This window comes from Accipiter gentilis, chromosome 22 (genome assembly GCF_929443795.1).
Source record: "Accipiter gentilis chromosome 22, bAccGen1.1, whole genome shotgun sequence".
Taxonomy (NCBI): domain Eukaryota; kingdom Metazoa; phylum Chordata; class Aves; order Accipitriformes; family Accipitridae; genus Astur; species Astur gentilis.
The window spans coordinates 22,602,023-22,618,496 of NC_064901.1; the positions used below are offsets into that span (position 1 = coordinate 22,602,023).

Consider the following 16,474-nt stretch of genomic DNA (forward strand, 5'->3'; position numbering starts at 1 on the left):
CAGCAAGGTCAGCGTGTTGGGGACCAAAGGCACCCACGCGCCACCGACCACATCTTCCACTTTCCCTTTCCTTCGGAAAAAACCCAAACCACCCGGGGTCCCCGGCCAGGCGGGCTGCTCGCTGGCCAAGGAGCGGCTGCGAGACCCCGAGGGAGCGGAGCGGCTCCCAGCCTGACCCAAGAGAGCTGCACGTGCCTCCCATCCCTATCGCTCCGAATTCGCCATCCCTTCCCCGTTCGTGCTGCTCCAGCTCCGTACGCCATCCCTGCCCACCTCTGACTGCGTGGCGGCAACCCTCCCTCCGCTCAGAAACGCCTTTGCTCTCCGTTAGCCCAGCGCCACGGCCACCGATGCCCACCAGCGAACCCACGCTCTTCGCCGGGCGCTGCGCGAGGGCCTGCCGGCGCGGGGTCTCCGCCGAGGAACGCCGGGCGGAACGGCGGAAAACCGCGTTTTCGGGGCACCGGTACCTGCGGTTGCCGGCTGCATCCGTGCAGAGAGAGAAAAGTGCATACGAGGGCGGGATATGTAGCTGTCCAAGTGTGAACACACAGGACCTCAGCCAGAGGCTTTCTTGGGAGAAGACAAGGATGCTCGAGCGTTTTCCCCCACCAAGACATTCCCCTATTCCACAAACCTTATTTAGCACTTGGTTAACACGCCAGCAAGGAAAAACCCCTTGCCCTAACCACAGCAAAGCCCCTCTCCGTAGAGTGCTATACACGTAAATGTAGGCCTCAGTGTATGGCTAAAACTATCCCAAAGTCCAAAGTCTTCAGTGTTACGTGCCTTGTGCCAGAACACAGGGCCAGCCTTACACAAGGGTGGTTGAGTCTATCTCTATATTATATCTTTATATCTATCGAAAACATAGAAATATATAAATATATAGGATTTTATTTATAGATATATAAGCATGTGATTTTAATCTTTTGTACTGTGTGTATATGTACTGGGATGTGCGTATATACAATATATAGACCATATGCATATGTACTGTATACATACACTAGCTTACATGCACACACATCATACGTGTCTCCAAGGGAGACAGGAATTGCATAGGCATTACTGCATTGAATACAATGGCTGGGGGAGCAACGTACCATTTCTCTGCTTTTAAGACCTCTTTCGACAGGGCTGAGAGGGGAATCTGCAAAAGCAGAGGCTGTTGCTGCTTATTTGCAAGCCGGCTGTCTCGGTTGTCTTGCCCACTGGTCAAACAAACAGCAAACCTCATGAGATTAAGAAAGGAAGGGGACCCCGAAGACCCCGCGGGCCACCCGGTTGAGTTTGTGCTGCGAGAAAGAGATGGACCGAGCCTGAATCACGTCTGAGGAGCCGTATCAGCAAAAGCGCGACCAGCACGGGGGACATCGCCAAGGTCAGCTCGAGACCCGAGGCAGACGACACGCCGGGACCCCGTCCACCTCGTCCCCTCCTCACAACTCCCACCCCCCTCCCCGTGGCTCCCGCGTGCTTTTGCTGGTATGGGAAGAGCTTTGGTCTCTTGTGAGGATTATCCCTGCTGAGTTCGGTCTCGTGGCTGGAGGGCCCGGACCCCTGCGGCCACCGGCGAGCCCTGCAGAAGGACATGTCTGCATGTGCTTCACGGATTTCTGCTTCCCAGCAGGGTAAAAAGAGGCACGGAGCCTGAGCAAAAAGTGGGGAGGGGGAAATTGGCAACCAAAAAGCCCACGGGCCAGAAATACAAACCCGAGGGTCTGGAGAAATGTGCATTATTCACAGTCAGATGCCACAGCTAAGACGCGGGGCGGAGGGGGGGGGGTAAGGAGAGAATAAAGAGCTCGTCTGAGAAAAAACTAAACCGTTCTCTCTTTGCAACCGAAGCGGTTCAAGATGCCGTGAGCAACGCGTTCAGAACGACCTCCTCTCGCTCGCTCGGCGCAGGAGGAAAGGCAGCGATTAAACCCGACGCGCGGCCATCTCGGAGCCAAGGAGGCTTCGCCCTCCCCATGCCTGCCGCTGACCCCCCCACCGGCCAGGCCCTGGGCTTTGCAAACAGGGCACAGACACGCATTTGCTCCCAGGCAGGGCACTGGGAAGCCGGGGGCACTTTGCATTGGTATTTCTCCCTCCTCCCTAGCTTGCTTCATGCCGGCAGTCACGTCTCCATCCACAGACTATCCATGGGAGTAACAGCTAGAGATCTGAGATAGGTGGGTGACCCTAGAGGGAAAGCTTGCAAAGCACCTCTGTTTGTCTTTTCTGACTTGGGGGCGAAGGGGGGGGGGGGAATTGTTGGTGTTAGGGGAGCTGGGCTGGGCCAGCCATCGCCAAAGCAAGGGGTCTCCGACCTTTCCCATCGTGGGTACCCACGACGTCCCGCGGCAGGGAATCACGCTTCCTACCGACACCGCGCGCAAAGTTATTTGCAAAAGAAATAAGCGCCGTCCCTTTGCCGGCTGGCGAAAAAACACCACTCGCTGCACATTTCGCTCTGCCATTAGGAATAAGAGCAGCCGGCGAAAGACGTCACTGATGAGAGCGGGATTTGCAAACGAACCGAAGGAAAGGGGTGAAAAATTAGAGGAATCGCTTCCGAACGAGCGTCCGGCAGCTCTTACCTTGCCGAGAAGGCAAGGCACCATTTTCTCCCCAGTGGCAAAAGTAAAGAGGCTCAGAGCAGGAGTTGTAAACAGGCCTCTCGGGTGGCTCAGCACAAGCCCTGGGGGAGCGATCCTGTCTGCAAAGGTGTCCGGAGACCGTCCGCAAGTGTCCCTTCCCTCCACATAGGCCAGGCACTTAGACGGGCCTCTGGGACAGAGCCCCGTGCCGAGGAGCTTTCACTGCTGCAAACAGAACGGCAGGTTTTTTCCCCCCCCCCCCCCCCGCCTCAAAGAGCTACGGAGCTGAGCAAAGGAAAGAGAAGATGAAAAAAAAGGGGAGGAGGGAAACTTGTCTTTACAGCCTCTCCAACAGCCACAGCAGCTTCCATCAAGTTATCTTTGTTACTTTTGCTTCTGCTGCCACGTGCCATCCCGACAAAGAAGACTCTCCCCCACCTGCCCATTCCCCCCCCGGTGCATCAGTTCACTTCTGGTCTCCAACACCTACGTTCTCCTTGCCCATCTCCAGGTCAGAGACTAACGGAGCAGCTATTTTTCTACCTTTTTAAAATTTTTTCTTTTTACATCTCCTCAAATTTTAACCAAGGAGGGAGCCTGCCGTCTCCCCGGCAGGGAGCAGCTCTGTGAGCTTTTCGGCAGCACCACGAGCGGAGCCGATTCACCAGCCTGGAGGGCTACGAGCACCTCGGCGTGGAGACATCCCTATTTTATGGTCAAACAACAACCACCCAAGTCTGCACAGCTGGCAGAGGGCTTCCAGTTTAATTTTTACTCCTCTAGATGAATGGGTCAATTTGATCACACCATTTACTGGCAAAGACAGGGAAAAAAAAAAATGTGAACAAAGCCTTTTCTTTTTTTTTTTTTTTTTTTGCTCGCTAGGTGTTGCATATTGATGCCCCCGCGCTGCGACGGCACGACACCCTGACCTATTTTGCGACGTTTCCGTGAGGATCGCAGGGAGAAGCGCCTGGCGCCCCTATCCCCGCCGGCGGTTCGGTGGCAGGCGGGTGGTCCTGGGGCAGGTCCCCCCCCCAGCCTGGTCCTGCCCCATCCAGCCCGGGGGCTGCGCGTATCATCCGAGGTAAGGCAGAGGGGACACAGGGAGTTAAGTGCTACGGAGGGTAGCCCACCTGCCCAGCCCTTGCCGTTGACATTCGCGGGGTCCGCTCTACTCCCCTTGGACCGTCTGGCCGAGGAGCCCCATTTTCCGGCAAAAGGGGGAGCGTCGGGACGCAAGGATCGGCCGCCGCTCGTGCTGCGGGTGGGCTCGGTCCCTCCTCGGTCCCATAGGGACGGAGGGGAAAAAACCACTTCCAAAACTCTGACCGACACCGGTCTAGCTGTTCCTGTGGGGTCTGAAAGCGGAGCCAGTACGTAGCGGCTTGGCTGCACGCCTCTGCCCGGCGCTGGCTGTGTAGTTTGGGCAAAGGGGTTAGCGGGAGGTGAGCGAGACCTAGGTAGAAGTGCGTGTTTTTGTGGGGAAGACAGTGCGTGAACCCTGGCAGTGAAAGTGACTCCGAGAGAGATCGGTTCCAAACATGCTACATCTCCATTGAAAACAAACAAAAAAGTTTAAAAAATAAAATAATATTATATATATATATATATTTTTTTATATAAATGAAAAGCTATCAACTAGCAGCAACGGTTCTAGAGATATCTTAGCACCAAGACCAAGGGCAGGGGGGTAACAGGAGAAAGGAAAGGTTCAGTGTTGCTGATACCACCATCATGTTTCCAAACAACACAGCTTGGCACAAAGCTCGTCCCTCCGGGAAGTGAGAACGTGTTGGCTCGGACACCTTCTGGACAACACAACAGGTTCTCACTCCCACGATGGTCTGGTCAGGTTGGTGCTGTCCATGCCACATCAGCGGGGCAAGGCACTAGCATCTGTGGAGTTTTTGCACCTTTTTTGTTTGTGGTTGGTTTTTTTTTCTTTGTTTGGTGTTTTTTTTTTGTTAGTTTTTGTTTTTTTGTTTTTTTTTTTTTTTTGCTTTTCTAACCTGAAGTGATATTGTGTGAATGCCTGGAGCTCATTTACTTTAAAAGAATAAAACAAAGAAGAACCCCAAGCCCACAGAACAATCTCTTTGTGATGGAAGGTGCCAGTCCCCCATTCACATTTCAGCTGGACTCCGCATCCCTTCAAGAAAGGAAGAAATATTTTGCGGGAAGAAGCAGAGCATCCCTCCTTCCTGCTGTCATCAGTCTGCTGTGCTGTGGAACATGTTACCTTGGTCACAAGAGAATACGTGAACCTTTGTACAACATCATCACATGAATATAATCCAAGATAATCTTGCATTGATAGCTCCTGCCACCAAACTGCAGCAGGTTTTTCTTTCAGTCATACCAAACAAAACAAAACAAAACAAAACAAAAAACCCACAACAATCTAGGATTATAAAGACATAGTATAAATAATGTAAATTAGAATATAATTTTTTAAGCCTTTGAATCTCCACCCAGAGATGGCTCTTGACTCATTGGCTGTCTAGCTTCCACAGCAGCCCTGGTTTTGAATGAATAGTTGTATATATATATATTTTTATCTCCTACAATATAAAAATATAAATGCAAAAATTTCCCCCTGCCTTCTCTATTTTGCTATTTTATAGTCTGCACATGACATCATGTTATAATATACGTATGATAGACTGGTACTACGGTTACCATAAAAGGAGCTGAAAGCCAAGTATTACTCTACAGCCCAAAAGTAGGGAGAACTGAGAAAGGGGCATCACAGTTTAGTGGAGGCATTTGTTTCTAAATCAGAAGAAAAACCCAAAATCACGCCCCCAGCCTTTCCCTCCTGCCAGTAATCTCTGTGAGTGAAGAAACCTCCCACTCCAGCGAAGAGAACTGGGGGGAGCTGGAGAGCCGGGGGCAACATAAACGCACGGGATGCTCTGTCGGAAATCAGAAACCTGACGGTCGTCAACAAAAGGCTCAAATGGCTCAATAACTGGACTGAACAACGGAAAGAGAGGCAGAGATTAAAACCAAGTGGGAAAAAACCAACCAACCAAACCCCAAAACAAAACAACACAAAAACCAACCCAACAAACCGACAACACACATACAAAGGAAACCACCGGGAGGATGAGGCTGACAAAGACCCGTCGTCTAGCTTATAGATCATTAGGTTTGAATATGTAGAGTATGGCCCCAGCACATGCTTCTAAAGAATGAAATGTTGCCACCTACACTGCAGCTGCCATGGTTGGAGACACCAGTAAATGTCTAAACATTGTCTCAATCTTTAAAATTCTGCTTAGCTTCTATCAGACGCACATCGTCTTAAATTTTAAATTTTCAGTGTGGGTTTTTCCTTAATATATATAATATATATATATATATTTTATATAATATACCAAAGTTTAGAGTATAGATTAAAAAAATTATTCAACAGCTTTCTGATCTGAGGCATTCCTTCCTAAATATCGGGGTAAAACTCAGAGCCATGGTCCATGCTCTGCAACATCGGCTTCTGATCAAGAGACGACATCCTGCTCAGCATTTCGGCTGACAGTGCGTAACTATTGCCCGACTTCTCCTCGAACCAGCTATCTAGCGCCCTTTTGCAATCGAAGTTGGCAATGGGCGGCCCGTTAACGGCAATCGTCAAAAGATCACTGAGCTGCTCCAGCGTGAGCCGAGAGCGGTTGTTTTTGCGCACTCTCTGCAGGGCGTTGCGCCCCTTCTCACAGCAGGCCGATGAGGTGGGAAGGACTTTGAGGATCTGAACTATTTTATTTAAGAGGGGGAATCTCTGTTTGTATTTACAAATGTGACTGAGCAAGTCTTTAAAACCGTTTTTGGTATAATAATCCACCTTGAGTTCTCGCCACTCCATCAGCAGACTCCCTCGGGTGTCCAACCCCTCTCTGCAAACCTCTCTGGAAAACGATGGGACCGTCTCCAGGTGTTCAAATATTTGTACCATATCCTCCTTCCCATAGCTCATGAGCTCATCTGTGCTTCTGGGCCAAGCTGCAAGGTCAAATACCTGACAGGCCTTCACAAATGTCCGGCTACGGGAATCGAACCTTTGGGCTAGGATCACCTGGGTCTTCTGGCAGATCTTTTCTCTGATCGACTGGAATTTGGCTTCGGCCACCCGTAGGTTTTTCACAGCAATGCCATTAAAGCTTTCACGGAAGTTTTCCTCAAACTCCTGCAAGTACTCCCCGGGTGAGTCTGCTAGCCGGCTGATCTCCTGGATGGCCTCCTCTATTTTATCGTCCACTTGCGACACAAGAAGGTACTCCCCTTGGAAGACGTAGGCAAGGCGTGAAAGCACAGCAATCACATCCAGCAGGAAGTAGATGAGTTTAATCGACTGGTAGTCCATCAGGAACTGCAGGAGGGCCAAGGCAATGGCAGAAGCGTCCGCCCTTTGGGTCTGGCCGCTGACATCTTTGAGATGGGCCACGACCTCAAGGTAATCCTTGATTAGAGCATTGAGCACATTCTGCTCCCCAATGATCCACTTCACCGCTCGAATGTCCCCCAAGAACTCGGTCTCCTCGCACAGAGTGGCAGCAGTGACCCTCAACTCGCACATGAGTCGGGGAGAGTAACGATAGAAACTGAGCAGTTGCTTCAAATTGTTTTCTAGCTCCTCCAGGCACGGGAGTTCCTTCCCACTGATGGCATCCAAAATTTCCAAGTGGGGCCTGTGCACCATAAAGGGCAGGCAGAGAAGCCAGGGCAAGGTTTTTCTGATTGTCATGAACAAGTTGGCTCTCAGGCTGGCGGTAACGTTAGCACCATCGACTCCCAAGCCAATAGTTGGCTTCTCATCCTGCAGTCGTATTCCCAGGCTGGAAAAAGCCCTGTCTAGCGCTTGGAGGTAACTGTCTGTTGTAGAAAAGCCGAGTTCCTGAAGAGAGAGGAATTCGGTTGCCGGAGGCCCGTCGCTGCTCGTGTACTGCACATAAACCGCAACCGTGTCGGCAAGCAAGTCATCGCTCTGCCCGTCCAGAATGATGCTGAGGAAGGGAGACTGTCGGATGCGTTCAACCAGGTCCTCTCGAAGAGCCCGGGCGATATGGTGGATTAAGATTTGGCAGTCTCCCTCGTTCATGTATTGATCCACCACCTTGAGTTCGCACTTTCTCAGTAGTTCTGCCAGAGGCCGAAAGTCGTAGTAGGGCCTGCCCTCCAGGGCCAAGTGGTAGGCCGTATTGAAGAGCAGGGTCATATTTCGGCACATTTCCTCTGTCTTCTCTGGGTGCATCCTGAGCTTGTAAAGCTGCAGGCACTTCTTGTGGAGGTTGCTCTGGCTGTGAAGCTTTATCGTGTGTATCTTGAACTGCTTTGAGCCAATGATGAAGGCTGAAGTCCGAGAGGATTGCACTGTATACTGCCTACAGACGTGGCACCACATTTCATTCAACGTCGGGGAGTACCGCAGAAACCAAAACTTTTTAAGCCACTCTTGCTTGAACCGCCGTATCCTCCGGCCTGTCGCAGAAGACATCTTGGAAGGCTCGTCTGTAGCAGCGATCATGTCGTTGGAAACCGATTCATCAGCAGAATCCACCTCTTGGTCATCGTCCTCCATGATGGTGGGAACAGAGATGATGCTTTCCGAAGCTGTAAGAAAAAGAAAGGGAAAAAAATATGGTATTTGAAAAGTTGCTGAGCTAGAGAAGCATCCTACTGGCGACAGCATCCTACTGCCTGATGAGCTGGCCACAACCTGCCCTCTCCTGTCCAGAACGCACTACGGGTAGAATTTGAATCATGGCTTTGAAGAGAAAAAAACCCAAAACTAAATCAATGTTTCTGCATATGAACTTTGTCTCCAACATGCCACAGTGGACAGCAAGAAAGGACACTACATCCTGGCCACTTGCACAATACATGGTGTGACCCAAATATTCCCTTTGATGAAGGCTCCTGGCTGCTCGACAGCACGTTCCTGGAGGAAATGAAACGTATCTTCAGAAAGGGACACATGGTTGTGTTAAGGCAGTGGAGGAAACAGAGAGGGCTTTCCAACAAGGGACACAGCGGGACATCATTTCATACACAAAGAGCGCACATTTCAGTGTTACCACAGAGTCATTCAGACTTTCTCGGTAGCATGTGAGGCACTGCGGAGGGACTTCCGCTGAAAGAGAATGCATCAAAAATACAGCAAACAAACTGTCTGCAATGGAATGTCTTTTTTATTGGCAGTGCATTATCGATTACAACGGCAACAAATAGAGCAAGTTGTCATACAGAGTCTTTCCCAGACAGTGTTTTCCACTGTGCCCACAGCTGTGTCAGCTCCTGGCCCACCCGGTCACAAAACCTGACAACGAACCTTCCGTGGAACCACACGTTCACCTGAATACTCAGAGCAAAATGCTTTAGATGGGTACACAGCACACAGGCATCTCACTACTCTCCTTAGGCAGGGTTTGGAGAATGCTGTTACTCGGCAAGGCTTACCTGTGGGGTCCGAGAACTCTTGGAGCTCGGGTACCTGGGGCGGTAGCACAGGTGGCTCAGGCAACTTCCCAGATCTCAGCATGTCTAACTCGGCCTGCAGCTCCCGGATTTTCTTCTTCAGCCGGATGCAGTTGGGGCAGAAGGAGGTGGTGGGGATTTCGTGGGAGTTGCCTTGTGCAGAGGCCAGTGACAGCTCCGTCGGGCTGTCTGCTGTGAGTGACAGGGGCTCTTCTTCCTCATCGTCAAGGATGCCCACCTCTTTGGCTGAGCTGAAAGAGGAACCGTGGGGGACCTTCCATTCCCCCTCGCTCCGGTTTCTGCCGAGGTTCAGGGAGCCGTGCTGCATGGCACTGCCACACCTCTCGAAGATGTCTTCAGCCTGGTATTTAGACGCTTTTCTGAGGGAAACCGGTGTACTCGTTGCTAACTGGTTTTCTTCAAATTTTGCAGACTCCAGGGAAGCCTCCAGGACATCTTTGAAGATGAGGTCAATCTTTTTTTTCTTTGTTTGGGGGTGGGATTCCCCCTCGTCACAACTGCGCTTGTAGGGGCTCTTCCCTTGCTTTAAGGTCGCAAGCTGGAGCGGCCCCCTCGCGTCCTCTTGGTTTTCCACATTCTTTTCTGACTTTTCCCTCTGCAACTTTTTGTCTCCTGGAAAGGAAAACGAGGGGTGGGGATTATCACCGGGAACCGAGCAACATCCCTCAATCTAAAACTCAAACGAAAAAAGAACAAAAAGGTAGGCTGAACCCCTGCAGGTCTGCACGTTGCGTTACAAGCCAGGGAACTGACACAACTCAGTGGAAACCGAGGCTCGCGAGAGGAGGAGCCCTGCTAATGGGCACGTCTGCAAAAACAGAGACAGTCCTGGGTAGCCACAGCAGAGTAGGACCCACACACTTTAAAGAGAAGAGAAACTACAGGCAGCTTGTTTAACCTAAAGGTATTATAACCAACCTGAGCTAGAAGGAGACTACGAGGTGAATGACTGATCGCGGTGGAACCTAACACCCAGAGCCCAAGCGCCATTTCGGCTGGCTGGAAGACCTGTGTCTGTTTTGACTTGGTAAAAGGTATCAAGTGTACAGCAGTGCAGCGAGAGACTTGGACCATTTCATGACAACCCCAGCGTCTGTGCACGCCACCGCACAAAGTTTGCAAGCCCCTTTACTCTCGTTCAGTTTGGAGGCTGCTCCAGAAATGCAAAGGTAAAGGAGTAAAAATAACTTGCACTCTTAAACCCCAAGGTACTCATTGTCAACTGAACTACAGCGGGTGAATGCCCTCCAAGGATGGGACATCTAGCTTGTCCCGGTGGAGTCTAAGAGCATGGCCATTCAGTGATTAAAAGAAAAAAAAATAATAAAAGCAACCTCATACAAATTATTAATTGCTTAAAATAAAGGGAATAGCCAGATTTCCTTACCTGGAAATTCAAAAGACGATAGGATTGGCTCAATTTCCATCATTCTTCTATCTTGTAAATAACTTCAAGCATTGATGGCTTCCCAAACAAGACGCTGCTTTATGCTGATTTTTGGTTTTGTTTGCTTTTAAAGTGTATTCATGCTTTCGTAAGAGTTACGGAGCAAAAGCTACCATTCCCTCTCTAAGGAGAGCAATGCTAAGAATGCAGAAAAGATGCAAGACTCGAAACAGTTAGAGTAAGGCACCGTAAAAAGGGCTGGCCCGAATGGCAGGGATTTTGCACTGGGTTTGGATGCTGGCTGGCAAACCCAGCCACTTCTTGAGTGAATCCGTAACAACAGATCTCATTTTCAACACATTGACGAGAATTTCTACAGGCAAAGCTTTGAGCCTCTGCCCTAGTATCTCCCCTGTTACAGACTAAAACGGCTACTGGCAGAGGTAGGGATTTAGTGAATGGATTCTTCTTCTTTCTCAGTGATTTTTTTCCCCCAACCAACCGAGTGGTTCAGCCCTATGGAAAAGCTATAGAAATCACAAGACAATGCCTCATATTATTGGTCTCGACTCCACTGACGAGGCGGGTCAGAAACTACCAACAGAAACAATACCCGGGCACCACGTTATTTTTCTGTGAGTTAATAAAGCGTGCCTCTTCACTCGGCAGGCTCATCTGCAGGGGATTTGAATGAAATCTTTTAAATAGAAAGTGACTCAACGGATTTTGGTGCTGCTCCCTGACCACCTCCCAGTGCCCTCCCAGCTGAGGCTGCGATGTCTCTCGCAAGTCAAGCAACGGCTCAAGCGATGCTCCGTTTTAACAACGTCTCTGTGCTTCTTTTGCGAACGCAGGCTGAGCCCAGCTTGCCGCAGGATGAGCTCACCGAGACGTCGTGGGGTTTCTAGGATGGTCTCCGCAGCCACATGGGTTTCTACCCGAGCGTGTGGTAGGCTATGGCAGGTCCTGAGGAGCCCAGGGGCAGATCTTCACCACACTCACAGCACAAAGCAGGCTGTGAGTTACCATTTCAGCTCCCACAAACCACGGCACCGTGACAAACCACGACTAAAGGCACGTCTGTATGGCAGGGCAACCGCTCGTAGCCTTGGTGCCCCTCCAGAGCAGCTGCTCCGAGGGCGCAGTCCTTCTCTTGCAATACTTTCAGAAAGTACTAAGCCATCTGGACAACTAACGTGTGCATGGGATGCAGCAAAATCACTGCAGCCTGTACCTGATCGCTCAGTGATGTTCATTAACATAAAAAAGCACATTCATAACAATGTTAATTCAGAAATGGGAATTGCCCAAGTACAGCCATCAAGATGTAACACTGCAAGTGCGTAATAACTCCAAGGTGGTGGAGGATAACCAGCTTTTTCAGGACATCTTGTCCACCCCATGATTAAAGAGGAGACACCTTTTACCAAGTCAAGGCAGCAACAGCAGCTGTGTAATAATATACACGAGAACCTTAATTAGAAAGTTATATTTAGTGTGGCTGCCCCTCTGAGGCCCTGCCATTCTGTGGCTAGGCCTGGAAAGAAATGCCCTTAATTAACTTCAGGTCTCAGCATTGTATAGATGAAGAGATGCATTAAGAATTTTTGCCTTCCTCTAAAGCTTCCTGTATTGCTGACATTACACTGACCTAAAGGACCGCTGGGTTTGTTCCAGCATGGCTACTCTCAAGATAACAATTTTTATCCAGGGAAGAATCAGTCTGACAAGTACACAGCCTCCTGTATGTTGTACATGCACTCTAAGGTTGTGAGACTAAGGAGTCTCTAGCTGATGTCGCGCTGATCCCAAATTATCTTTCTGAAGAAAGAGGAGATAAATTAAGCGAGGAAAATGGACATACAAACACACCAAGGAAATCTCTCTTTCATATGCACACAGAACCAGCCAAGGCTCGCTCAAACAGGCTGCTCACAGGACCCAGAGAAAGCAGCACGTTCAGAAGAAAAACCTAATGCCTGTCTGCGGGACCACCACCTTGGCGATCTTCAGGCCAGAAAGTTTTGTGACAGAGGAGCTCTGTCATCCAGGGCTTTGCATCAGGCCCTTGCAGCACACACATGACACGACACACGACACGACACGACACAGCACAAATCCTTCTTTCACGATCTCCATGACAGCGGTTGCATTATTCTTCTCGCACACCCATCCATCCATGCCACGCAGCGCTCTCACCCAGAGACGCTCTGCTTCTAGAAATAACAGCCCTCTCCTTGCACAGCCTGCGCGTCGCCTACTTCACCCACCACACTCGGTTCCAACAAGCATGGCAGCCTGAGGGGATCGGGGGAGAGGGCGGGAAGGGAAGGGACTCACCGCTTGTGAGATTCCTGTTGATGGTCTCCTGGGACATACTATGCAACCGCTTCATGTAATCCTCACTGTACCAGACCCGCAGCTTCTCCCCAGGGCGAATGTCACGGCAGGCGCGGAAGTAAATCCTCTCGCTGTGCTGGAAGGCCATCAGGTTCTGCTCCCTCTCCTCCCGGGAGATGATCACGTACCTGAGGGCGAGGCGACAAGGCAGGCGTGAAGCGCAAACTCCTCTCCTGTGCCCACCCTTGCACAAGAATGACAACCACAATGAAGCCAGAATGACCTTCGGAGAGAGCCATCAACACAGCCAGACTGGAAAGCATGGAGGCGTAAATAATGGTGCGCAAACTGCCAGAGATACAGGACGAGGAGCGTGGACACCCAGGGAACGCTAAGCCAGTGGGTCCATTTCTGCTGGGGAAGGGATGACACCAATGTACATCCAACCTGAAGAAGTACCTGCCAGTAGAGGCGACATGGACTCTCGCGGGCATAAATATCTTTGCCTAGCGATGGAAACAAGGACTTCTGGACTCCCCACCATCACTTCACATCCCAGGGCCTCCTCCCTTGCTCTCAGGAACATATGGAATATGGCAGGGTCCCTCTGCCTGTCTCTTTCCCCCAAACACCATCTTCTTTTTTAGCAGATACCAGATTTCCTTGCTTCTCTCCTTTCGGACAAGCAGAATTGAGGTACTCCGGACAGAAACGTGTGCACGGGGGTATTCGCTGGTTGTCCAAAAGGAAACCAAGGACGTGCCAGTACTGGAAGGTTTTGCATGTGGGCATTCAGCTGGGTGTGACATAAAAACACAAACATCCCTGCAAGTGTCAGGAAAGTCCAGCACCACGCTATGGGGTTCTCCTGGCAGTGCTGACAGGGATTTATTTTCCTGATTTAAACCAGCTAAATTTCATCTCAGCAGAAATGTATTTATTTCCACTTCAAGCAACTGGCCCTCTGTGCAACTTGGTAAGACGGAGATCTACAGCTAGGATCATATTATTTGCTCTCACACTCCTCATGTTCTTGCTAGAGGCCATGAAAAAGGCTTGGTAATACCGGTTCCAGCTGCCGCCAATACAAGCTCGTAACACCCACCCAGGACCAGCAGGAGGCCCTGTCACCATACAGACAGACCCAAGAGCAGATCTCAACGGTTCACAGCTAAACAAAAGCTTTTTCTTCTCTTATGCCATTTGCCTTTACTATTCAGTACTCCCTGCTGCAGTAAGTTTAATGAAGGCGAGCGGCAAATGGCTCCTCTGACATCTGCTGCTACTAGTCCTTGCCCAAACACTCCCTTATAGCTCACAGGTATTTCTTCAGCTAAAGAAATCTGTCAATTTTTCCTTGAACGCTCTCCCCTTCTCTGGCCACGTGCATGCGCAGGTAAAGACACAAGCCCACCTGCACGTGATCCCACCAACCCACACACGCAAGGTCACAAACTCGGTGGAACTTCCCGCAAAACACAGAAAACAAGTCGGCAGCGTCTCAGACTGCCCAAGGCTCCGGCAATTCTGGTTTTAATGTTCAGCAACTGTGCACGTGCCTGCAATCAGCTGTATTTTTCCTAATGTGTGCTACCCAGGATGCTATGCAATCTTCAGTAATTATTTAAACGGCAGGCTCTGACACTGCCAAAATTAGCCGAACATAGGCTTATGTTAACCCTTATGTTACTTTTGATCAGAAAACGAAGGAACTATTAAACCACCGGTTTGTGTATTTGAGAAAGGACGGATGCCTGGACCAGCGCGGTGGGAAGGAGGTCCTGCAACGGCACACACCTAGCGCTGCCAGGCCGCCACTTTTGGGTGCTAGCGATCGCTCCACTAAAGGTGTTACCAGGCATTCAGACAGCCACGAGATACACAACCCTTGAGACACAGCGATGTGCTGTGGTCATTCTGATGCCCTGCAGCACGGGACATCCTAGAGGACGCGCTCCCCAGTCCCAGCAAAATGCCAGGATGCTTCCCAGCGCCGGCTAAAGAGAGTCTCTGGAGCTGCTCTGCATCCCACTGCCCAAACATCGGCGAGAGCGATGACAAGATCAGGCTGCCCCTGCGAAGGAGCCTGGCTGCCTGCAAAGATTTATCACCCTGAAGTTGCTCACGGCTCCTTAATACAACATAGAGGACCCACATCCCCACAGCCAGCGGCACTGAGGAATTCACAGGGCAGCGGCAGGACGGTCCGGTGCAATCCCAGCAAACTGCATTTGTCAGCAAGATTTAGAAAATTCTCTAAACCACAACTTCGCATGGGAAAGGGAGAGCCCGGTTAACTATTCCTACCAGGGCTCGCTTTTATTATCCAGTATTTTATCAAGCACGAGCGTGCTTTTTTCCCTTTTGCTTTCCTCCTGCCTCTAAAGCCCTTCAAATTTCTGCCCGAGAGCGTTCTTCAGCTCCGCCGCCTGCGTCCTGCGGCTCCAGCTGCTCCGGGCACGGCGGGGAGCTGGGAGGAGAGCGCAGGCTGAAGGCTGCGAGCTGCAGTACTGCTGCAGCCCTGCAGCACGCTCCCCTCCTGCGTCCTGCAGCGACCGGCGCTGCCGATTTCACCAGGAGCTACGAAGAAAGCCCTTAACAGACGGTGGTGGAATAATCCGGTCACAAACACGTTTCTTCACAGCGGCTGGCAATTAGTAACTGGTTTACGCTCCGAGAGGAAGCTTTACATCTGTGAGACTTCCCTGAGGTAACAGAAACGGGGATGAGATCATCCACATTAATGAACCGCTTTTTGAACCAGCGCTGCCCAGCCCTAGCAAAAGCGACCCCAGGGGCACAAATGACACGGGTTACAAAGGATTGCATAAAACCCAAATTCCACCTGTCAGTCTAATGCACCTCACCGCAGGTTAGAGGCAGGAAATTTCCTGAGGACAGAGCAAGTCGCTCCACAAAACGGCAGCCTGCTTGGCTAGGCAAGGGCACAAACTGCCTGCTGAGGAGAGGAAAAGACTGCACCGGTCTGCCTTCACTGACATTATCTATCCCCGAGGCCGAAGCGCTCGCATCCTCAGCGACCCTTCCCGTGAAGGCTGGAAAGCAGCCAGTCCCCCTCCTTGCTGCCGAATGCTCAAGCTGAATTGAGGCGAAAAGGCTGCCTTGCTTTAGATGCCTAGGACAGGCACGGCTACGCCGACGCAAGTACTGCGCGCAGACGGGCACGGCCCCACTGGAACAGCGGGTTTCCCAAGGGACCGTGATCCCTAGTGGAAGAACAGGGCTGGGACCACCGCTGGGGCAGACCTAGCCACCCAGCGTTGCTCCTGTTCCTGCAGACAGGCATTGCCACCAGCTGCGAGTAGGTCATTTCGTGTTCCGCTCGGTCCCTGGGACGAGCCAGGACTCAAGAACCACCACAGAGTCTGCCCAGGCTAATCGGGACCAGCCGCTGCACCAGTGGAGACCATTTACGACCCATTTGCAGCTCTTGGGGCTTGGATCAACCCCGTGGCTGTCGGAGGCACAGCTCCTTGCTCCACAGGGCTGCCTTTCCCATAGCCTTTCTAGCTAGCAGCAAAAATCCATCCTCATCTCCCTTTTTTTTTTCTTTTTTTTTTTTTCCCCTAAGCCACAGTCCACTCAGGACACCAAATTGCCATGTTTTGGGATGTCCCAGTGAGCACGCCCAGAAAAACATTGT

At 50.9% G+C, this 16,474-nt stretch overlaps 1 protein-coding gene across 5 annotated transcripts in view; it reads right to left on the reverse strand.

The window, feature by feature from the left end:
- Positions 1 to 877: 877 nt before the first annotated feature.
- PRDM11 (PR/SET domain 11) overlaps positions 878 to 16,474 on the reverse strand; it is a 56,177-nt gene continuing 40,580 nt past the window's right edge. For 3 of the 5 annotated variants that reach the window (XM_049825164.1, XM_049825162.1, XM_049825163.1), the window contains exons 6-8: positions 12,811 to 12,998; positions 9,045 to 9,695; positions 878 to 8,198 (exon numbers count right to left, since the gene is read on the reverse strand). In XM_049825164.1, the coding sequence (XP_049681121.1) occupies positions 6,034 to 8,198; positions 9,045 to 9,695; positions 12,811 to 12,998 (3,004 nt within the window). In that variant the 3' untranslated portion in view covers positions 878 to 6,033. Of the gene's footprint in view, positions 8,199 to 9,044; positions 9,696 to 10,470; positions 12,721 to 12,810; positions 12,999 to 16,474 lie in introns of those variants that run through there. The other 2 variants (XM_049825166.1, XM_049825165.1) reach the window with 2 other exon arrangements.